The sequence below is a fragment of the Hermetia illucens genome, chromosome 4 (genome assembly GCF_905115235.1).
Source record: "Hermetia illucens chromosome 4, iHerIll2.2.curated.20191125, whole genome shotgun sequence".
Taxonomy (NCBI): domain Eukaryota; kingdom Metazoa; phylum Arthropoda; class Insecta; order Diptera; family Stratiomyidae; genus Hermetia; species Hermetia illucens.
This window is the reverse complement of record NC_051852.1, coordinates 157821200-157845796: the sequence shown is the minus strand read 5'-3', so window position 1 is coordinate 157845796 and position 24597 is coordinate 157821200. Positions and strand designations below refer to the sequence as shown.

Below are 24597 nucleotides of genomic sequence, written 5' to 3'. Positions count from 1 at the left end.
CGATTTGCACTTTTAATTGGTGTGCATTCAAAACTTTGAATATATCAGATAGAGATTTCATGTGCTCTTGCAATGAAGTACTGAAAATAAGGATGTCATCAAGGTAAACAACGCATGTCTTATTAATGTAGTCTCTAAGAATGTCATTCATCAGTCTTTGGAATGTCGCTGGGGCATTTTTAAGACCGAACGGCATCCTTATAAACTCATATAGACCATGCGGGGTTACAAAGGCTGTTTTTGGCCTATCCTCTTTCTTAACGAGGATTTGATGATATCCTTTAGCAAGGTCAATAGTGGAAAAATATTGGGACCTTCCAAGTTTATCTAGAATAGAATCTATATTTGGTAAGGGGTACTTATCGTCCACCGTTATATCATTGAGTTTCCTATAGTCGATTACTATTCGGAACTTTTTTTGTCCTGAATTGTCAGCCTTTTTCGGTACGACAATCAGTGGACTCGAATATTTCGAATTGCTCTTTTGGATGATTCCTTGTTCTTCCATTTGAGCTATTTGTTTTCTTACTTCCTGCTCATGGCAAGGTGGGAAACGATACAACTTGGAATTAATTTGTTGGTCCGTGGTAGTTTTTATTTCATGAACTATACTTGTAGTACTCGTCAATTTATCACCTTCTTTATAAAAAACTTGTTCAAATCGTTTGACCAGTTTCATTACTTCCCTTCTTTCTTCATTATTCAAGTGATCTAATTTCAGATGTTTTATGTAATCATCTTGGGTTTGTTCTAATACGCAAACTTGTTTGATTTGGTATGGGTTATTGGTAAAAGGAATTATCTTGCCGTTGAGTGTTACTCTTTTTCGCTCTATATCTATCAGAGTATTCAGATTATCTAGCAGATCGATGCCTATTATGAACTGATACTTTCTATTTGAAAGGTCACGAACTTTCCATCTAATCCGTGCCTGTGGGGGGGATTCAAACTCTTCTGGAACTGGAGTGTGAATTTCGAAATAGATTGTGTCTTTACCGGTAATGGCAGTGAAATGAATAGGTTTGATTTTGATTTTCTGGAAACTATTTATTCGTTCATCTACTATACTGAACGAGGATCCAGTATCTATAAGAGCTAAATATTTCGTGTTTTTTATTGTAATTTGAATCATAGGTAGTTCATCCGAGGCTAGTTGTAAAAAAAATTGTCCTCTTCCTTTGAACTAACTAGGTTTGACTCAGGTTGTTCTCTGGGTCCATTTTCACTTCTATGGGAATTTCTATTTTCGTTGTTTTGACTAGTGGATTCGACATTATCGATTTCCATAGGAGTAACCCCTGCTGTTGCCTACTACAGCCTGAATTCATCCTAGAATTGCCTGAACTCCGTCTGAATTGTCTTGATCTATTAGGGTACTCTTCACGATTATGATTGTTATCATTGGGATTACTATTATTATTATAGTTGTTTTGAGTTTCCGATTGAGGATTATTTCTTCTGTCCTGGGTATAGTCCTTAGAGTAGTTGCGTCTATTGTAATTTGTCGTAGTGTATTGTGTCTGTTGTCTTGTTTGTTGGGAATCACCTTGATTTTGAAATGAATGATAACGTTTAGGAGAGAAACCTTTCGAGTCAGATGGGGACTGTCTATTTTTATCTTTTATGGCATCCACGTTTCTCGCTGAGTTAATATTTTTAATTTTTCGAAACTCTGGCCTAATGCAGGAGTTTTCGTATCTTCTCATTTGCATGATTTTTATTATTTCTGATATATCGGACAATTCATAAATTTTGTCTAATAGGACGCCCTGTGTCATTTCTTTACATATATTGACCAATAGGGAATTAACATTACTTAAGTCTATGTACAAATCATTTTTATAAAATAAAATAAGCTCATCGGCTTTATTTTTAATTTTTTGAATTTCTATAGCTAAATCACTTACTGTGTTAATCCTTAAACTGTTAATTTTCCTGCAGATATCCGCTGGTTCCATGTCTGGTTTGAAGCGAAGTTTTAAATTGGACTTGATCAGCTCCCAATCATCTGGTGCGGGAATATTAATAATAGCATCCTTTGCTGCTCCTTGTATTTTTTCAAAATATATCTGTCTGGTTGCTGCTTTTCTGATCTCCTCGTCGTTTATAGAGTTCAGATAATATTCGGTGCTACTGATGAAGGCATTCAACGAAACTTCGTTTGTCCCTGTAAAGCCTGTCATACACCTAATTTCCTTCGGAATTTTGTCTCGCGGATCTCTAGAAGTTTGCTGCATGGTTATTTGTTGGAGTACCGTTGCCAGCTGACCAAATTGTAAATTTGTATTTTGATTCGCGGTTAGTTCCTGAACTGCAGCTGCTAATTGGGCTAATTCGACTTCTCTTTCTTGTAGTCGTTGATGTAATTGTGCCAGTTGCTGTTCCATATTTTCTGGAAATGCAAACTTTCTATTCAAGGAAAAATACTTATCTCGCTGGAGTTTTCGGTCGTTCATTCGATGCACTTAATTGCAATTTTATGCACTGTTTCTGTTTTTTATTTTTTTATTTTGTGTTTCTTTTTGGCACTTTATACACTTTATATGCAGTATATACACTTATATATTTTATTTGGTTTTATTAAATCAGTATATCCTTCGCGGCTTCTACTGATTGGCAATATTATTATATTGGTATGTAGAACGGCTAGTCTTCTCGACAATACCGCCTTTGAAAATTTGTTATGTTTTAAATGGGCAAGATCTCGGGCAGCCTCACCCGTGTTTCAAGCAACTATTTTGGCCTCAGTTTTCTGCTCTTGCTAATTTATTTTTAAATTGACCGAATACCTTCGCGGTAATATCGGCTTAGTTTTAGTTAAGTTTTAATTTGTTAGTCTGGGTTAGGGTCAGCCTCAGCCACTAATTTAAGAAACCTTAAGGCTTAACTTGTTCCCCAGAAAAACTTTATTTAATTAATGCAAATGAACTCGGAATTTTCCTTCGCGGCTTTCTTCCAGAGTTTTTCGTTTGCATTTATCACAAGTTTAACCGACTGCGCCAATTACGTGTTCGGACCAAGCGGGAAGGTTTTTAAAAACACAAGATACATATATTATTCACTATAAAACTTTATTTGACACACAAAATTCAACTAAATGTAACTTATCCGAATGAATTTTAGAGATTGGTCACCGGAGGTTACGTTGCACCTATATTTATTATACATAATTTGCTGATCTTGCGTCTGGACTTTGGAATGAATTATTTGCTGATGTGCATTTTGTGTTTCCCACGTTTTCCAGAAATTGTCTAATGTTGCACATTGCGGTTTCATATTTTAATGGGTCAGATGCAGACGGATACGTAACTTGTGTTAAGGGCAAGTGGATTTGACGAGGGGATAAGCCCAAGCAACAGCTCAGAGATCGTCCTCCCTACACTCAAGAAAGTGCTAATCGGACCCCAAGCCAAGGTGGAACAACATATGCCGAGGGCTGCGTGACCAGTAGTAAGCTTAGCCTTTAGTATGCGAATTCTGAATACCTTGTTGGGGACCACTTCCCCAATAAATTAAAAATCAATATATAACCCAAACTATTAATTCCTTTATTCCAATTAATTTGGTTTCAAATTTACATCTATATTACTTCCACAATACTTAACAAGGTTCGTTACAAATTATGGAAACTATACTTTTACTTCCTTAAATGCTGCCAACGCGCCGGCAGGTTTGTCGAGAGTTTAGCTGGCCGGGGGGCGCGGCTAAAGAGTTGACAAACTTTATGCTTGTCATTTCTCACCCTAGTTTCATGTCAGACCGTTAGTAGTTCCTACGGCCATTGAATGAAAAAAAATTGCGAACTCTTGGCCGCGTTCGAGAGAAGAATCCTCAGAAGAATTTTTGGCCCCCTACATGGGGATGGACTATTCCGTAGCCTACACAATGACGAAATCTATGAGCGATACCATGACCGTCCGGTTGTGGATAAAATCCGGCTCAATAGGTTACGGTGAGCGGGTCACTTAATCCGTATGGATGAGGATGATCCCACCCGGAAAGTCTATAAGGGCAATATCTATGGTAGAAAAAGAAGACGAGGCAGACCCTGGCTAAGATGGAGCGATGGCGTGGGTCAGGACGCCAGACAGCTTTTAGGGATATCGAATTGGTGGACCTCGGCGCAAAACCGGGATGTCTGGAGTTCCTTATTAAGGCAGGCCTAGACCAGATACCGGTTGTTGCGCCGTTAATGATGATGATGATTGAATGCAGCGGAAGAGGCGAATTCACAATGGCGCTCAGGTTCGCACTTTCGATGTACCGCCACATCACTTCTCCCTCCGTTGGAACCTCGCAGTTTCAGCGAAGCAAACCGACCACGTGATCCCGCCAATGAGAGTCACCGTGGGACACTGACATCCCGCGGCCGCTTTTTTGAACCGACCGCCGGCTCGTCGAAAGACTTCAGCCTCGACAAGGAGGTCCACTTGGGCCCGGACGTCGAGCTTGAACGAGAACTCACCTCGTTCAAGAACTCTCAAGGGGCCTTCGTATGGTGGTTGCAGTGGTCTCCGGGGAGCGTCTACCTTAATGAGGACCAATGTACACGTCCCAGGGTCCCTGGGGGTGTTGACCTTCGCTGTTGCGTGTCGGGACGATGGAGTTCGCGGCATCTTCGAATCCGCGTCTCCGACCAGCCGCAGCATTGCCAAGTCGCTTAACTCTGCTCTGAAGTCCAGGACAGGGCGGGGGAGGCGCAGATTTTCCCCGTACAGCACCTGCACTGGGTTAGTCGTGAATTCCTCTCGTTGGACTGTGCGTAGGCTGAAGACAACGAAAGGCAAGTACCACCACCACGACGGATCGTCGCGAGCCACTAAGACGACCTATAGCGTCCTGTGCCAACGTTCCATCATACCATTGGACTATGCACACGCGAGAAGAGTAGACTCGAATTGCATTCCCTGGCCCGTGATGATTACGGCTGGAACAACAAAGCGCGGAATCCACTCTCGACAAAGGGCCTCGGCATATGATTGTACCGTAGTGTCAGTCAGAGGCATTCCATCGCGTAAACCTGTTGATGATTGGGAGGCAATACTGAAATCAGTCTCGCAAAAGGCCAGTGATGTCGAAAAGGATGATGTAGAAGCGCTTGGTGGACCTAGGGAATACACCTACTATCTTTCGAACGTGCTTTTGACCTTGTATTTCTGGCACCCGATGCACTGCCCTGCCCAAAAGTTTACATCCTTGTTCAGGTACGGCCAGAAGTATTTTTCGGTGACTAACTGGTTTGTCGTCCTGATGCCTGGATACGCAAGGTCGCGTATTGCATGAAACACTTGCCTGCGAAAATTGGCTGAAATGAATGGCTTGGGTCGCAACAAAGCGTCTGGAACAACGTTGTCTTGTCGTGTTGGATATCAGAAATAAACTGGCTGATATAACTCAACTGTCAAAGTTGGCGCGGAGAAGCTTTTGTCGGGCTTTCGTCGAAGCGCGAAAGTAAGAGGTTTTGTGGTCCATGAACACGATGAACGGCCTGCCTTCAAAGGAGAAACGGAAGTATTTTATGGCGGGGTATGCGGCCACTAGCTCACTATCGTAGGCGCTGTAGTTGCGTCGAGCTGGGTTGAGCTGTCTTGAAAAGACGCTCAACGGTTGCCTGATTTGATTCACCCGTTGGCGAAAAGCGGCGCCTACCGCTGTATCTGAGGCATCGACGAACACAACTAGGGGTGCATGTGACTGAGGAAATGCCGATGACCGACTCTGACGCATGGACGGTTTTCGTAGATCTTTCACCGTGGTTAGTAGGAGGAAGTTTTTTACCGCCTTAACCTTGTCTAGGGGGATCTGCGTTTCTCAACGTTCACGACAAGTGCGGCCTCAAGGAGGCGTTGAAAAATGTTCCAAGTCCTCAGATTCTGAAGAGAAATCGACCAAAACATCATCCATGTAGACGAAACATAGTTTTAAGATGGCTGTCAAGTTTCGCAAGACAGAGTAGATGGACCTCTGGAAAGTCTGCGCAGCATTGCACAAGCCGAAATTCAGCCTGGTGAACACGAAGCGTCCGAAAGGTGTGCAGATAGCCGTTTTCGGAATGTCTTCGGAAGTGACAGGGATTTTGTGGTACGCCTTGGCTCGATCCAAGGTCGTAAAAACATGGCAGTCCGTAAGCGATTTTTCAAAATCATGGATGAGTGGAATGGGATATCGGTCTGTATATCTGAGCATTCAGATGCCTATAATCTGCGCATGGCTGCCATTCACCGTTTGGCTAAGGGACCAAATGACGTGACATGACGTGTTTCATTAAGTCATCAAACTCTTTCTATGCAACAGCATGCTTCTGGGGTGAAAGTGGATGCACTTTTGAGAAGATTGGAGAACTGGTAGTATTGATGTGATGCTACACATCGTGCTTAATCCGCTGAGAGAACTACTTTCCGTAGAAATGTTGCGATACTTTCTGAGGAGTGCGCGAATGCGGTAGTTGGCAACATCCTCGAAAATAATCGATTGAGTGTCATCTTTGCAGGTGAAAATTTCTCCTGACGCCAGTAATGCGTTTCCGGGGTTCATCAAGGCTTTATTCTGCAGGTCCACCAACTGCCCATAGTGACACAGGAAGTCTGCGCCTAAAATGGGGGTGAGTAATGTCTCTTAGATCGAAACGCCACGAAAACATTTGCCGTCCACCTGCCTATAGCCATAGGGGCGGATGGGAGAAGAGGTCGCGTTTGTCGTGTTTGGACGGCATACAGGGAGAACCGATACCTCAGCCGCAACCACAACAATCTCCTCCGTTACGCGGACAACGGTCTGGCAGAGACCGGAGGCAGCAAATGTCAAAAAAAAAAAATAAGAAACTCCCGCTGACCGTAGCGAAAAAACTATAAATATAAGAAATAAGCAAAAGAATAATGATAAAATAAAAATAAATAAATGAACTCCGCCGAAGCCGGTCCCAAGCCCGGTTGTGAAAGGAGGAGGGATAGATAGTTTCAGTCTGAATGGCTATACGCCACCGCAGCGTCTCAGGGGGTAGGTGAGGAAAGTGCAGGAACTTTGCAGTCTTGCAGATTACTCACTAAGGAAGCTTTCTCAACACCTGCCAGCTAGGGATAAAATGCACCACCAACAATGAGAAGAAGGAGAAATTTGAGGTCCGGTACGGATAACCGGCGGGAGTCGTCTGACTTGGTGACTGGGTCGGGCTCTCGTAATGGACAGCACGGCGTCGAAACCGCTAGTCGTGGGGCGGTTCGACGTCTAGGCGCCACGACGACCAGAAGCACAGCTCCGCCTGCTGCAGCTGTTTCGCCATAATCTGTGGCGACCACTTCAGCAGGTTCGCGTAGGAAGCGGATGAAATGGACTGAAGAAATGAACCTCTTCATCATCCGCTCCTACTACGAAATAACGGCGGGGGCGGGTACAACATCTTACCGCCCCTTGTTGCACCAGAGATTCGTCGAGCGTTTCCCACAATTCGCGCACGTGACTGTGCAGCGAGTCGCAGACCAGTACCGCTTTATTACTCGCAGCGACACAATCCCGGCCACCATCAGGGAGCGTGTTCGACTTGAAGTCATCGGGGAAACTGGTGACCGAGAGTCGATGGGGGCAGAGGCGGCGGCATCAACAACACCACGCCGTACTGCAGGCAACAGGTTCAGTACTCGCCGAAGCACTCTTCTCCACCATCCAGCTGAGGTTTCCGCTGAGGTTCGCGACGAATTCCAAAGAGCGTGTATGGAATTCTCGGATATAGATCCTTTGCATAGACCAGGTATTCCTAGGCTCTATGCATCTCCAGCAACTCCAGGAATTCTATCTCAAATCAATGATGAGATTGCATCTCGACTGTGTGCTGATATGTCGCTGCTGCAACTAAAATCACTTGTGTATTGTGGTGCAGTTACGGCTGTCAGATTGCACGGTCAGAAGATTCGCTTTCGCGTTATTGGTTTGAGTGACAAAAGAGATTCACCGTGGAAAATTCGTCTGGAACGTCGGCGGGACTCACTAAGGCAGGACATTGCTAGACTGATTCAGATCAGCACTGGCAGTGCCAGCCGACGGGTGAGAAATAAAGTGTAGAGGGTTTACCGGAACTATGCCATCCCCTGTGAGACACCCGTTGTTGAAATTCTGGACACACTAAAACAGAAACTTTCTGTCATATGCAGTCGGTTACAACGATATGGCGAAAGTTATTCCAGACGTGTCCAGAATGCAACATACGCGAGGAACCAGCGGAGCTTTTTCAGATCTCTCAACGAATCCCAACAGAGCGCCCAGACAATACAGTTCTCGGTGACGGAAGCGAAAGAGTATTGGGGTGGATTTTGGGGGTTACCTGCCCAGCATGCTGAGCATGCTGAGTGGATCACCGCCGAAGGCACCCGCCATGCCAATATACCTGGCATGAATTTCGCGGATGTTACCGAAGAGGAAGTTCGACGAGCCATAAACAGCTCGAAGAACTGGAGGGGCCCAGGTCTGGATCGGGTGCAGAATTTCTGGTATAAGAAATTTACCAGTGTACACAGTCGGTTGGCACGCAGTATAAATGAGGTCATGAGTCGGCCGGAGGAATTTCCACCTTTCCTCACTGCGGGGATTACCTACCTTATCCCTAAGAAGGACACGGTGCAGGACCCCGCAGACACAAGACCGATCACTTGCTTACCAACCCTCTATAAATTCATCACGTCCATTATTAGTGGAAGGGTCAATGCGCACCTCGAGACCAACAACATTCTGTCCGAGGAGCAGAAGGGCTGCCGAGTTGGGTCAAGGGGTTGCAAAGAGCAACTCATTATCGACTCGGTAGTTGTAGGACAAGCAACTACAGGCCAAAGAAACCTCTTCAGTTGCTATATCGATTATGCCAAGGCTTTTGATAGCGTTCCGCATACCTGGCTAATCGACATCCTACATCTGTATCGCATTGATCCGAAACTAATAAAGTTTTTGGCGACAGTCATGGAAGGGTGGCATACCACCTTATCAGTCCGTACATCTGAGGGTGCTAATACCTCAGAGCCCATCCTTATACGGCGGGGCATCTTCCAGGGGGATTCATTGAGTCCCCTTTGGTTTTGTATGGCACTGAACCCCCTTTCATGGCTACTGAATGATGCTAGAGGGCATGGTTTTGCAAAAAAGTATGGCCTACGTGCTAAGTGCGAACTGACACACTTGATGTACTTAGATGACATCAAGCTGTATGCTGGTACCGATGACCATCTTAGAAGTCTATTGCAAATAATAGACATGTTCAGCCGTGATATTCGGATGGAGTTTGGATTAGACAAATGTCGAATCCAAGCCATCCGCAAAGGTCATCATGAGCCACATGCCGGACATAGCATTGGTGATCTCCACATCGAAGCTATGACCGAGACAGACTTCTATAAGTACCTAGGAATTCTGCAAGGAACCCATGCTCGAGTTGGTGATCTGAAAGAAGCTCTGCTGTTCGAATTCCTGCGATGTGTAAAGCTGGTGCTGAAATCGCATCTCTCGGGGAAGAATAAAATAAGCGCGTTGAATGTATTCGCCATCCCTTCACTGGCTTATGCATTCGGAATATTGCCGTGGACGAAGACCGACCTGGAAAACGTCCAGCGGCGGATACGGACAACTATGTCCAAATTCCGAATGCATCGCCCTAAGTCTGCCGTAGAGCGGATGAACCTGCCTCGTGACATCGGAGGTAGAGGCGTGGTTGACGTGGCGGCACAACATCATCGCCAAGTCGACTCGCTGCGCGCTTATTTTTACAGCAAAGAGCAGGCGAGTCCCTTGCATGCGGCTGTCTGTAAGGCAGACTGTGGACTGACTCCACTTAACTTGAAGGATCGATCCTTCAATCCTCTGAGTGGGGTGAAGTCGGACCAAGAGCGGATCGATGAATGGAAGTCGAAGGCAATGCACGGTAAACACGTGAATTGTCTTTGGCAGCCATTTGTCGATTTGCATCTGTCGAACAGATGGCTGTGTGCTGGGGAGCTCTTTGCTGAGACGGAGTGGTTTATGTGTGCCATTCAGGATGGCGTGGTCGCCACCCGAGCTTATAAAAAGCTCATCATGAAAGAACGGGTGGAGAACGACCAGTGCATAATGTGTGGTTCGGCGTTAGAGACGTTGGACCATCTCATTTCTGGCTGTACTGTTATGGCACCGGTGCAATACATCACCAGGCATAATGCTGTATGTAAGGTTATCCATCAAAACTTTGCATATAAGCATGGGCTGATCACGGGAACATGTCCGGTTTACCGATATCGCAAGCAGTACTTGATAGTTCTGCTTACAGCATGTATTGGGACCGGCAAGTTCTGACTGATCGCCATACCGCACACAATAAGCCTGACGTACTGTTAGTTGACAAGACCGATCGCTCCGCGTATATTATTGATGTTGCTATCCCCCATAATAGCAACATAGAACGGAAATATGTGGAGAAGAAGGTGAACTATGAGCCATTGGCTCGGGAAATCAAAGAAATTTGGCGTCTCGGGCGGGTGGTTGTAGTTCCCATAATATTGTCAGCTACAGGTATTGTACCTAAATCCCTGACGGCTTCCCTTGATGTCCTAGGACTTTTGCACAGTCTGGCTCAAACCATGCAGAAGTACACCATTCTGCATACGTGCTCGATGTTGCGGGGAGTACTCGACGGATTTTCCCACTGACCTACCACCGGCCACCACCACCAGTGCCCCTTTTAGTTTTTAAGTAGGTAGGATCGTCCGAGCCTAAATGCTTGGTACTTAGTGCTAGTATTAGGTAAAATCCCGCATCTGCCGAGATTGTGATAACTCGGAAATAAATGAAACTTCGCCTTCGTCCTAAGCCCAGTTGTGAAAGGAGGACGGATGGATAGGTTCAGTTGGAATAGCTGTATGCCACCGCAGCGTCTCAGGCAGTAGGTGCGAAACTGCGGGAACTTTGGAGTCTGGTAGCTTACTCACTGAGAAAGCTATCACCACAGCTGGCAGCTAGGTAAAAATGCAAACACATCTATGAGAAGTAGGAGAAATTTGAGGTCCGGTACCGATAACCGACGGGGGTCGTCTCACTGGATCGGGCATCCGTAATGGACAGCACGGCGCCCAAATCGCTAATCGTGGGGCGGTTCGACGTCTAGGCGCCACGACGACCAGGAGCACTGCTCCGCCTGCTGTTTCACCACAATCACAATCACTTCAACAGGTTTGTGTAGGCGGGGGAACTGAAGTGGACTTAAGAAATAGGCCTCTTCATCTTTCACTCCTACTACGAAATTACAGCGGGGATGGGTACAAAATCTTACCGCCCCTTCTTGCTTGATTCGTCGAACATTTCCCACAATTCGCGTACGTGACTGTGCAGTGAGCCGCAAACAAGTAACGCTTTATTACTCGCAGTGACGCAATCCTGGCCGTCATCAGGGAGCATGTTCGACTTGAGGTCATCGCGAAAACTAGTGACCAAGAGTCGATGGGAACAAAGGCGGCGCCATAAACAACACTACGCCGCATTGCAGGCAACCGTTTCAATACTCTCCGAAGTAGTCTTCTCTACCGTCCAGCTAAAGTCTCCGCTGCGGTTCGGAATGAACCGAAGAGGAAATTGGACGAGCCATAAACAGCTCGAAAAACTGGAGGCACCCTGGTTGGATTGGATGCAGAATTCCCGGTATAAAAAATTTACCAGTATACACAGTCGATTAGCAAATAGCATAAATCAGGTCATTAAACGGCCGGAGGAATTTCCAGCCTTCCTTACTGCGGGAATTACCTACCTTGTCCCAAAAAAGGACACGCTGCAAGACCCCGCAGACACAAGACCGACTATTTGCTTACCAACCCTCTATAAATCCATAACATCCATTATTAGTCGAAGAATCAATGTGTACCTCGGGACAAATAACATTCTGTCTGAGGATTAGAAGGGCCGCCTAGACGATTCAAGGGGTTACAAAGAACAATTCATTATCCATTCGGTAGTTGTAGGACAAGCAACTAGAAGCCAAAGAAACCTCTTCAGCTGCTATGTCGATTATACCAAGGCTTTCAACAACGTACCGCATACCTGGCTAATCGGCCAAACTAATCATGGAAGGGTGGCATACCACCTTATCAGTGCCTTCATCTGAAGGTGCCAATACCTCAGAGCCTATCCATATACGGAAAGGCGTATTCCAGGGGAATTCGTTGAGTCCCCTCTGGTTTTTCATGGCACTGAACCCCATTTCAGATTAAAGGGAAGTTTGAAATACGTGGTTTGCGTGGGAAGTGGTCCGTAAACATACTGTTGTATGCGTTCTGGGTTCGTTTTGATTAGAAACACTATTTTCCGTTTTATTTACACACACACACTTTATTTTACTAATTCAATACTACCATCACCGGCTCCAATCAACAGTTGACCATTTCCTACAATGAAAACCTCTCTAACTCCATTAACATATTTCTCACAATCTTTTCCCTTCTCGCTTTGCGAGAACACTTACATCACCGTGTATACTGTGGTCTCGAATATTCGCCGGATTTTCTCGCAGTCGGTGGAACCTGTCAAACTTGTCAGCGCCAACTCGATTTGTCAGTTTTGTGTTTGTTTTTGTGTTTAGCGTGTTTACGACACTACCCCCCCTTTAGTCCTTTCGCCCCGAAAGGGTGCCGCTTCTAATGTGTTGGGTCGTTAGCCGTATATGGTGCCAGACGGTCGATATGTACCACTTTCATCTTCGCTCTCGGTTTTCCGTGCCGTTGAATACGATAAACGACGTCATTGATGCGGGTAGTCACCAGGTACGGCCCTTCCCAGTCCGCTTGTAGTTTCGGTGATAAACCTTTTTGTCGTTTCGGGTTGTAGAGCCACACCAGATCGTCAGCCTGGAAACCTGCGGTATTAGCCCGCCTGTCATACCGTGTCTTCATGCGGTCGCTGGTAATTCGTAACCGTTTCCTTACCAAGTGGTGTACATAATTCAATTTGTTTTTCAGTTCGCTAACGTACTCCGACATGATGCCTGAATATCCCGGCGGTGTTCCGAATTTCAGATCGGCTGGCATCCGGATATTGTTTCCAAAAATTACTGTGGCGGGCGACTCCCCGGTTGTCGAGTGTTCTGCTGATCGGTAAGCCATCAAGAATATGGGAATATGGCGGTCCCAATCGCGTTGATTCTCGCTAACGACCTTGGCAAGATGGTCCTTGAGGGTCTTGTTGAATCTTTCGACCATGCCGTCCGATTGAGGGTGTAACGGTGTCGTGCGAGTTTTTCGGATTCCTAACAAGTTGCACATTTCGCTGAATATCTGCGACTCGAAATTCCTTCCTTGGTCCGAATGGATTTCGTTCGGGACCCCGTAACGGCTTATCCAATTGAACACCAGCTGTTCGGCAATCGTGGTTGCTTCTTGGTTCGGGATTGCGTATACTTCAGGCCACTTGCTGAAATAGTCCGAGATCACTAAAGTATAACGGTTACCATCATTTGTTTCCGGGAATGGTCCTGCGACATCGATGGCGATACGCTCGAAGGGTACCCCCACATTGTAGAGCTGCATTTTTCCACGAGGTTTGTGTTTTGGGCCTTTGACAGACGCGCATGCATGGCATTTACGGCACCAGTCTTCAACGTCTTCTCGCGCGTGCATCCAGTAGAAACGCTCACGAACCTTCGCCAAAGTTTTGTTGACACCTAAATGTCCTCCGGTTACGCCTTCGTGCAGTTCTGCCAGTACTTCCTTTACCCTGGAACGTGGAAGTAGTAGCTGCGTCCGATGTTGCTGACCGTCCGGTGATTCCCATTTCCGTTTCAGGACACCATTTTCAATATGCAGAGAGTCCCATTGTGCCCAGTAGCTCTTCAACGTGGCGCTTTTGTCCGATATATCCGCCCAGGCAGGACGCTGGCTCTTTTCCTTCGCTGTAATGATTAAACCGATGTCCTCGTCGTTCAATTGAGCCTTGCGTATTTCTTCCGCAGACCATCCAATTTCCGGTTCCACCGCTAACGCGTTGACTTCGTTTTCGGTCGCCTTGTGTTCCGTCTTCCAACAATGTTTGCAATCCTGTGGACAAGGCCGTCGAGATAATGCGTCAGCATTGCTGTGGGTGCGACCTTTCCGATGTACGATTTTTATCGGAACTTCGACGTTCTGCCACTTAAGGAGTCGCTCTTTGAAGTCGAGTGAGAAGCCGTGCGCTTTGAGGAAATCCATTCCGATGATGCATTCGTCAGTAATATTCGCCACTAGGAAATCGTGCCTGAATTCCAGGTCGCCAAGCTGAACCTTTCGGTTGACCTCTCCTAGTACTGGTACTGCTTCCCCTGTCGCTGTTCTAAGCACGTAGTTACTGGATCCAAATAACCTCACATTCGCTATGTCTGGCCTCAGAATCGACTTCATTGCGCCAGTGTCGATAGTTATAACTCGCCATTCGCCGTTGATCCGTCCGCTTAAGCTCAAGTCATGATCGTTTTTGTGAAGACGGGCGATTATGATGGTGTTGTCGTCGGGGCCACAGATTCTATTAGTCAACTTCTGCCCCACGAAATTGGCTTTTACTCGTTTCCCGCTTCCTCGACGGGAGAGGCGGGAGAGGCAGAATTGCGCGCCGTTCGTCTGCGCATAGCTGCACAATGTTGGCAGAAGTATGCCCGTTGTGGCTTTTTACAGTCACGTTTTAGGTGACGCTTTTCTCCACAATTCCAGCATCTTGGTGCTCCTGTTGCCGATGACTCCTTTAAAATTTCGGCTCGTCGACACTCGCAGTCGTGAACCCGTTCTTCAGCTACCTCTCGAACTTTTGCAGCGGTTTTGCACTCCTCTCTGCTGGCTAGGTAGCGTAGGCTGTACGAGAGCGCCTGTTGAACAGAATTTCTCTGTTCGGCCATCGTCACGGCATGTTTCAGCTCGGGGTCTCGTAAAGCATTGATGAAAGCGTCGACTCCTTGAACGGTGCGGCTTTCCGGACTCTCTGGGTAGCCAAGAAGTGCCAGCCTCTCGATATCCTGGGCAAGTTCCTGAAGTGTTTCACCAGGCTTCTGCACTCGTCCTCGTAGCTGAGATCGATAGACGGAGATTAGGTTGCTGTCACCGTATCGAGTCTCCAAGGCTGTGATAAGAGCACCATAATGCTTCTGTTTCTCTGCAGGAAGTGTTTGGAGGATAGCGGCAGCTGGTCCTTTTAATGCCAATACCAACGCGGTCGCCCGCTCCTCATCGGTCCAGCGGTTATGAATGGCGGCTGCTTCGAATTGCGTTTTGTATACGCCCCATGGAATTTGTTCGTCGAATATTGGGGCTTTCAGGCTCTTTACCGCTGCTCGTTCAATTGTCACGCTACCATTCTGCTGTATTCCCTCGAGCCGCTGGGTTAGTTCCTTGATTCTGTCATCAACTTCCTCCTTGAGCTGCAACGTTCGTTTGTCAACTTTCTCGATTTTGTCATTTAGGCCTTCTTCCGTTTTCCGGATTTCCTCGCGGACTACGCAGAACCAAGAATCGATTTTCGCCAGTTGATCGGTAATAACCGTCGTCTTTGTTGCCTGCTCCTCGAATCGTTGATTCATCGACACAGTTTGTTCTTCGAGGCGTTGATTTATCGATGCTGTTATTGATGTTGATTGCTCCTCGAATCGTTGATTCATCGCTGATGTTATTGAATTTATCGATACAGTTTGTTGCTCGAGTCGTTGATTCATCGTCGATGTCATAGCTGACAGCATTTCCATTATTTTGTCGGTTTTGGTTGGCGCCTGCTCGGGGGATTGTTCAGTTTCCGAGTCATCCGATAATTCTTTCGCTTCCGGGAATTCGTAGGTATCCGGGTCGAATCCTTCGTTCGTGAGGGCTTCTATTAATTCCGTTAAAAGGCTGGCTTTATTACCTCGCGTCGGCAATCCTCGTTTCGCGAGTTCAGCCTTTAGCTCACTCACCTTAAGCGAATAAATATCTCGCGGCATTTCCGACTATTTACACTGCTCTGTTTTTTTTTCACACAGTTCAGAGTCACTCACAGTCACTTTTTGTTTCATTCAATTCAATACTACCATCACCGGCTCCAATCAACAGTTGACCATTTCCTACAATGAAAACCTCTCTAACTCCATTAACATATTTCTCACAATCTTTTCCCTTCTCGCTTTGCGAGAACACTTACATCACCGTGTATACTGTGGTCTCGAATATTCGCCGGATTTTCTCGCAGTCGGTGGAACCTGTCAAACTTGTCAGCGCCAACTCGATTTGTCAGTTTTGTGTTTGTTTTTGTGTTTAGCGTGTTTACGACAATACATAGGCGTCTCTAGATGGGACTACTTTCAATCAAAGTAACCACATGTTGACCAAAGGTCACCACGTCTCAGCCTTGATGAATGTCAGAACATATAGGGGGTCTATACAGACTCGGATCACTATCTCGTCGGCATAGTGCAACATTTAATTATAAAAATCAAGTTTATGGACATCAACATACAAAGCTAAAATTAACGTCTCCTCGATTGTCCATACAGTTTCAGTTATTCAACGTGTCTTGAACATATTTTAGATGCAGCTTTTGACGAGTGTCAGGTTCTGAATTGTGATTGTAGCGCGATATTTTTCAATACCATCCATTGTCCTTTAAAAATTTTTAAAATATGACAAATAGCTTGAATTCGCGAATACTCCATGAAGCTAGACATCTATCTATAAGAAACCATCCTAGAAAATGAAACAATTACTTAACAGTATTACATCCCTTAGTAATATCTCCAATTCAACTAATGATTATTTCATTTTGAGCCATTCAGACTATAAAATCTACAATAAAATAGGAGCTTACTCCATTAATGAATTCCTCTGTGCGAGTTTAGGAAGTGAACAGACAACAAAAGTGATCCTAGCTTACACAATGGGCAGCTCCTGCTGTTTCAAATTATCGCCTGGTCAATGTTGGGAAACTTTCTCCATACAGACCGGAACACATGCAGAGAAGCTAACGAGGAAGTGCAAACTTTTCAAAGTGGATACTTTAAGGTTTCCGTGATAAATCGAAAAGTTCTTGCCCAATGTAAGTGCGGAAAGGTTTAATCCTGGAAACTGTAGTTGAGAATGTTCGCTACTAAATTAATTTCGTGTTTCTATTCTTTAGGGAATTCCGCAGTGGAAAGACATTGGTTGTGGCCAATGTTGCACGGTTGGAGCGAATTAGTGCAGATTTTCTTGCGAATCCTTTGGATTTGATGGTAACTGTTTTCTCGAGTACACGCTCCCAATAGAGAACTAAGGAACTGCAATTATTCTGAATGTACTGGGATCTTGTTGGGATATTGTATTTCGTTCCATATTATTGTTGTGTATACCTAGGGAGTGAAGTAACTCCTTCTTGCCTTGGACTCTGGAATCGACTCCTGTGGATGAATGCATGTGGATTCAATATGGGGATTTCGACTTTAATACTCATCGGAGTTGGGATAAATTGGAAATAAATACTTGCACGAATGGAGTAATAAATTTAGCTCCATTTATTTTCCAATAGAAGGTATTATCCAGGTGATGCCATGTCATATTCAATTCAAGTTAAATCCATTTGTGCAATCTCATGATTGGATTACTTTACAGATCTGTAGACAAATGTGGTCAATAATGCGTATTTATTTGAGCATGTCCTCATTGCTCAACTGATACATATGCAAGCCAATCTTTGGAGTTTGTGTAACTCCCTGGCTTGTGTGCTGAGTTCAGTTCCCGGTAACCCTGCAGCTGCATTCCAGTATTTGTTAGCGCGTCCAAGATTTCGTACAGTACCACAATCCACATAAGCGATGATAGTACCCCGCCCTTTTTTTTAACGAGGTGGAAATCTTCAAAAGACTCTGGCTTGGGCACGCTAGAGTGTGGGATTTTTACCCATTAAAACCACCCCCGACTCTCCTCCTACCCCGTGGAACCACCTTTAGGTATTACACCAAGGGGTGGGGTTAGCTTACTTTAGCTAGATCTCCTTCCCTCCACCCGCGGGGTCCGTAACCACGCCTCCCTCACTTCTTCTGCTTTTCGCTGTTTATCCTGGATTGTTGCGATCATGGAATTGATCGTATCCCAATCTTCCTGGCAAGCTACCATTCTCCGGAAAAGATTTTCCAATGAGAGCACTTCACCTAGGGTTTCCTCTAGGTTCCTCCTTTCTTCCACGAACCTAGGACACTGGAAGAATACGTGTGCTGGGTCCTCTGGGACCCCGTCGCAGTTTGGACAATTTGGTGAGGTGTCCAATTTACACCTGCCCAGGTATTGACGATATCCCCCATAGCCAGTGAGAAACTGGGTGAGATTATAATTGACCTCCCCATGCTTCCTCTTCAACCACTCCCGATGGAAGGGATCAACCTGTAAGTCCAACGACCCTTTTCTGGCTGGTCCCATCGCTGTTACCATCTGTTTATGATTCTCTCCCTTTCGGTTTTTTTTCACCTGCGATAAGGGAGAAATGGACCTGGTGTAATAAATTTCATCATTTCGGTTGCCAGGATGTCAATCGGCATCATTCCCGGATATGACGAACGTTGCATCGTTTGAGACGGTCCTGAAGGCAGAACACACACAGAAGGCCATTCTTCTGTAAACAGTACTCAGTTTACGTGCATTGCCTAAAACCTGCAGTGCTTTTCTCCAAACTGGGACTGCATACAGCATGACAAAACTCACCACCCTGGCTATGAGCAGCCTGCTAGTATGCTGCGGTCCTCCTACGTTCGCATCATCCTTGCGAGAGCCATACTAATGGTGGATGCTTTTCTACAAGTATGCTCCATGTGCTGCTTAAAACTGAGTTTTCTGTCTATCATCACCACCAAGTATTTGATGGCCGACTTGGAATTGATGATACGATTCCCGATTGCAATGCATGCGTAGTTTCTTTTGCGGCGCTTATGAGAATGAGAATCGCTTCCGTCTTTTCCTCCGCGAGTGCCAGTCCAGCGCTCACTAACCAAGCCTTAGCAACACTGATTGCTTTGCTTGAGCACAACTTAGCATCGTCGAGATGCTTTGCGACCACAACCAGTGCTATATCATCGGCATAACCCACCACCGTGGCTTCCTCCGAAACCCCAAGCTTAAGTACATCATTATACATGATGTTCCACAGTAGTGGGCCCAGTACAGAGGCCTGGGGGACGTCCGCGGAGAAAATGTACTCCTTGGGTCCTCTTTCCTTTTCCTCCTCCTCCTTCCTCCTCTTTCAAGTAGCTATCGATAATAGTGGCGAGGAGGTGGTTACACCAATCGTCGCCAGAGACTTTCGTAGAAGGTTCCAATTGGCCGAGTTGAATGCATTCCTCACATCCAGGGTCACCATCACAAAATATTTGCGGGCACAACCCCTTCCGTGAATTGCATTTTTGGTCAAGCCAGTAACCATTTTGACGGCATCAATGGTTGATTTGGCTTTGCGGAACCCATACTGCTTATTTGCAAAGCCCCCTTGGCTCTCTAATACTAGGAGTAATCTATTATAAATAACCGTCTCCAACATTTTCCCCATAGTGTCTAGAAGACATATGGGTCTATAGGAGGACGGTTTCCCTGGAGGTTTACCGGCCTTACGCAGCAGCACCAGCTTCTGCTGCTTCCATGATGCTGGAAAGCTACCCTCGGACATGCACGTTTCGAACAGTTCGGCGAACATATCCGGTCTGTATTGGACGGCAAGTTTGAGGGCCTTATTCGGTATGCCGCCCTGTAGACAACCGTGAGTAGTATTGATGATAATAGAATTTGTACCTATCGATACTTATATTTGCCTACTATACTCGACACCAGGGGACCTCAAACTCCGCGCTGTTTCCAACTCGTGCGAGAATTCCAACGATATGAGTTGGAGATTCTGGGCTAAGTAAGATAGGGGGACTCTGGAAAATACTTCTCTCTCTCTTGCGACAATGTGCTCCTGGATTTTGCAAACCAAAAAGTAGCAGACGGAATTCCGGTGTCTGATTGTTTCTGACGGCTATTGTAGGGTGCGCTGTCTTGACCTAGGAGCTACTTTCTGACAGGATTTTGAGTGCGAGATTCCAGTCTAGATTCCAGGGTTTTCCTATGTAATGCTCGATATTTCCACCTTTCTTCAGAGTTTTTTTTTTGACAATAAAAATGTTCCATCTTTTTATATGTTATTATTGGATCTTAGGTGGTCTTGAATTATGATACAAAATTTTCAACTAACGAATTTTTATGTATGTGTATGCACCGTCAAATTGGGCTCTTCTAAAAACGGTGAAACCAAAAACTCAAACGGTTTCTTATTCTCTATACTAACGTCTATCGTCCGAACTACATTATAATTTTATAGTTCACTGAAAATCCAGAAGAAAAATGAGAAATAACTAGCGAAAATACTTAATCGTGGCTCGTACCGGTCGTTTGTCTTCGCTTCCCCGTTGAGTCCACCCTTTCTCGTAGGAGTGGAGAGCTGTGATCCTTTCTAGTTCAACATCGCCCGCTTCTTGACCCAGTTGTTGCCCAACAGTGGGAAAGCTATCTTGTTGATCAGACACCAGACATACTGAGTAACTTTACTGAGAATATCAATGAATATTGGGCCGGCATACGTACAAACTGCCTTCACCGAGATCGAGCAGGCAGTGATTGGTGCGAGATATTGGGCTGTACATCAATGAAGGCAAAATAAAATATATGGTGACAATGTCAGCACTAAAAACCAACCAACCTACAACATCAAATCGCACTGGTCACACGGGAAGAATAAAAATAGGAGACCACAATTTTCAGACCGTTGATAATTTTACTTATATAAGGTCGGAAATCGCAACCGATAACAGCTATGACGATGAAATTCATGCATAGTTGTTGGCAGCTAACAGAGCCTATTTCAGCTTACAAAAACTGTTCCTCTCGAAACGTCACACCATGGGATCAAATCTATTACTATACTAGACAATGATCTTGTCAGTCCTCATGTGTTCCTCGGAGACTTGGGTTCTTAGCAAAAGATGTTTGCGAACTCTTGGCCGAGTTCGAGAGAAGCCTCCGAAGAACTTTTGGCCCTCATAAGGATAGGCCATTCCATAGCCTATATAAAGACGAAATCTATGAGCGACACCATGACTGTGAGGTTGTGGATAAAATTCGGCTCAATAGGTTTCGGTGGGCGGGTCACCTAATCCATATAAATGAGGACGATCCACCCCGAAAAGTCTATAAGGGCAATATCTATGGTAGACTTTTTCTACGAGGCGGACCCTTCTTTAGATGGAACGATGGCGTAGGCCATGGCGCCATGCATCTTTTAGGGATATCGAATTGCTGGACATCGGCGCAAAACCGGGATGTCTGGAGTTCCTTATTAAGGCAGGCATAGACCGAATACCTGTTGTTGCGCTGCTGATAATAATGATTGGGCCAGCACCAAAAATGCTTTTTTCTTAGGTGTTAGACAAGTCGTCGCCACGTTACGAAGGGGCTTCGTAAGATCTGGGTGGCTTCGAAATTGTGAAGTGGATCGATGGACGGAATAGACTGAAGGTTTTATTGATCGCTGCAAGCAATAGAGAGCGTTATAGGCTTCAAACCCAACACCATGCGAAATCCTGGGAAATTCAACGTAGGGTGCGCCGTAACAAAAGGGAATTTATTGTAACACGTATGAGGGAAGAGGAATGCAATGGTTTCAAAAGCGTATACGGCATCACGAAAGAGCTTGCATGAGGTCGCAAAATCTTTCGATGATTCTGTGAAGGACGTTAACGATCCACTCCTCATCCACGATGCCGAGCAACTGACGAAGTGAAAAGAACATTTCACCACGGTACTTAACCATATCACAGCCGGTGAAGTTCTCTCCTATTGCGGTTGAAATGGTTAGGTATCGCAACATTCGGATACGGACTCTTCCTCCAAGCAGAAGAGAAATAATTTCGATCATCAATACATATAAACGGAGCATCTGCATATCTGCTACTTTCAGTCGTAAGGAAATTTTAGAGATTCAAGGGGATGATCGTTAAGATTTCAAGGGAGGGCTTCCGTTTTGAGTGTGACAATTTGAGGGGTATCTGCCTGCAACTTGCCGTTGCAAAGATGATAGCCCGAATAATCCGTCAATCAACAGCGTCAAAGGCAGGTGTATCTGGAACGCTCTACGCAGGAAGGACATTTTGGAAAAACTATTATTATTATTCTGTTAAGGGAAAGTCGCACCGCGTCCTTGAAGAACTATTATGCCCCTTTTACTGGTTGTACTGTACCTATTGATCATAGTATCTCAAGCAGGCCTGTAACCGTTAGGAACTTTAGTATGTTCCCCACTTCCAGAAGTTTCAGCTTTGCATCTGGTATTAAGTGTTCTCCCAGATGTATCGACCTACTTTGCACAAGTGCCGGACACTGTCCCAGGACGTGCATAGAGGTCTCGTCCTCCTCCTCACAGAACCTGCAGGCAATGTCCGTAGATATCCCTAGCTTCCCTAGGTGGTAGTTCAGCCGACAATGACCAGTGAGAATTCCCACTATGATTCGAAGGTTCTTTTTGGTGAGGTTTAAGCAATCCTTTATGCGCATGGGTTCGTATCCCCCAGTAAACACCCTGGACTGCTCCATCTCTGGTAGGCCCGCCCAATATAGTTCCCTCAACCATTTCTCTTCGTTTCTTGGATTCATAGCCATCAAACCGTTTCCGATTCCACAGAAGGGTTCTGGCCCGTGTAAAGGCATCCCTGCTCCCTTCTTGGCTAGTTCATCCGCTGCCTTATTGCCTTCCAGCCCAGCATGGCCTGGAACCCAAAGTATCCAGACCTTGTTGGACGAGCCGAGTGTATTCAGTCTCTCAAGGCATTCCCATACCAGTTTAGAGTTCACCTGGTTGGACCTAAGTGCCTTGATCGCTGCTTGGCTATCGGTGAGAATAGCTATGTTCTGCCCCCTGTAGTTCTTTTGCAGATTAAAGGAGGCACATTTGTCTATGGGGTAAATTTCCGCCTGGAATATGCTAGTGTACCTGCCCATTGGCTCAAAGTACATTTTTCTTGGACCAATGACACCGGCACCCGCTCCCTCTGCTGTGAGGGATCCGCCAATGTACCAAGTAATCAGTTGCTGGTTTAAGCCGTATGTCGCGGCCACGCTCTCCCAGTTTGCCTTGTTACTCCAACGTGTTTCAAACTTCTTATCGAAGTGAAACCTCGTTGTCATGTTGTCCCTCGGTATCAGTAATTCGGGATACCGCCTAGAAAGGATATCAATCTTCCTTCGATTTAGGCAGCTCCCCGCCTCACTCGTGCTACCGGCCATCCTGAATATTGATCTCCTTGCCTGCATCTATATGTGCAGATGGAGAGGGGTTAATCCTCCAGGGATGCCGTTGGGCATGTCCTCATTGCCCCACTGATACACACGCAAGCCAGCCTTTGGAGCTTATGTAATTCCCTGGCTTGTGTGCTTAGTTGGGTTCTTCCTGCCCAGATGACCGCTCCATAGGTAATCATTGGTCTTACTATTGCAGTATATATCCAAAGTATCTTCGGGCTGCAACCCCATTTTTTTCCTGCTATGGGTCTGCAAGTCATCAGAGCCCTCGTGGCTTTTCGACAAGTGTTTCCGACATGTGTCTTCCAGAGTAATTTTTGGTCTAGCGTGATTCCCAAATATTTGACCTCTGTTTCTCGTTTCACTTCCATATCATGTAATGTTATGGCTTTCAGGTGATCCAGTTTACGCCTCCTAGTGAATGGTACTATGGTGGTTTTGGTTGGGTTGATCCGCAGTCCCACCTTCCTGCACCAGGCACTAGTAACCCTTAATCCAGTTTAGATTCTATCACATAGGGTATCTTCATATTTGCCCCTACAGATTAAAACAATGTCGTCCGCGTAGCCCTGGACTTGTATTCCAGTATTAGTTAACACGTCCAGGAGTTCATCCACTACCATACTCCACATCAGCAGCGATAGTACTCCACCCTGTGAACAGCCTTGAGTGGTGTTCATGATAATAGAATTTGTACCTGTTTGTATCTCTATTTGTCTGCTTTCTAGCATTTTGTCCATCCAGAGTGCCAGGGTGTTTCCCACTCCTTTGTGGCTCAGGACATCCTGTATCTCTGTGTGCGATGTGTTGTCGAATGCTCCTTCGATATCCAAAAACGCGCACAGTGCAATTTCTTTTGTTTCTATGGCGTCCCGTAGTACCTCTGTCAGCTGATACAGAGCAGTTTCAGTTGATCGTCCTGCCCGGCAAGCGTGTTGACAGTGATGTAGGGGATTACGCTTTAGAACGTTAATTCTAATATAGTTGTCTATGACCTTCTCCACCGTTTTGAGTACGAACGATGTTAGGCAGATTGGTCTGAAAGATTTAGGGTGAAAAGGATCCTTTTTACCCGCCTTCGGAATAAAGAGCACTTTTGCCCTTCTCCATGCCCTTGGTATGTAACCCAGTGCTATGCTCCCCTTTACCACCCTCAGAAGAGACTCTAAGATAATTCCTAGGCCTCTCTGGATAAGTACTGGGAAAATGCCATCTACTCCGGGAGATTTCATTGGTTGAAAGGTTCCCACTGCCCATCTTAGCCTAGCTTCTGAGCATACTTCTTTTGCTTGTTTCCAGCCCTCTTTCCTTCTCCTTTTATTCGTTGTTG

The 24597-nt window shown here is 45.7% G+C and overlaps 1 protein-coding gene across 1 annotated transcript; it reads right to left on the bottom strand.

The window, feature by feature from the left end:
* Positions 1-1187: 1187 nt before the first annotated feature.
* LOC119654137 (putative uncharacterized protein DDB_G0283051) lies at positions 1188-1778 on the bottom strand. The gene has a single exon (XM_038059300.1). It carries the CDS (start codon positions 1776-1778, stop codon positions 1188-1190), a length of 591 nt encoding a protein of 196 aa, XP_037915228.1.
* Between the last annotated feature and the right edge of the window lie 22819 nt (positions 1779-24597).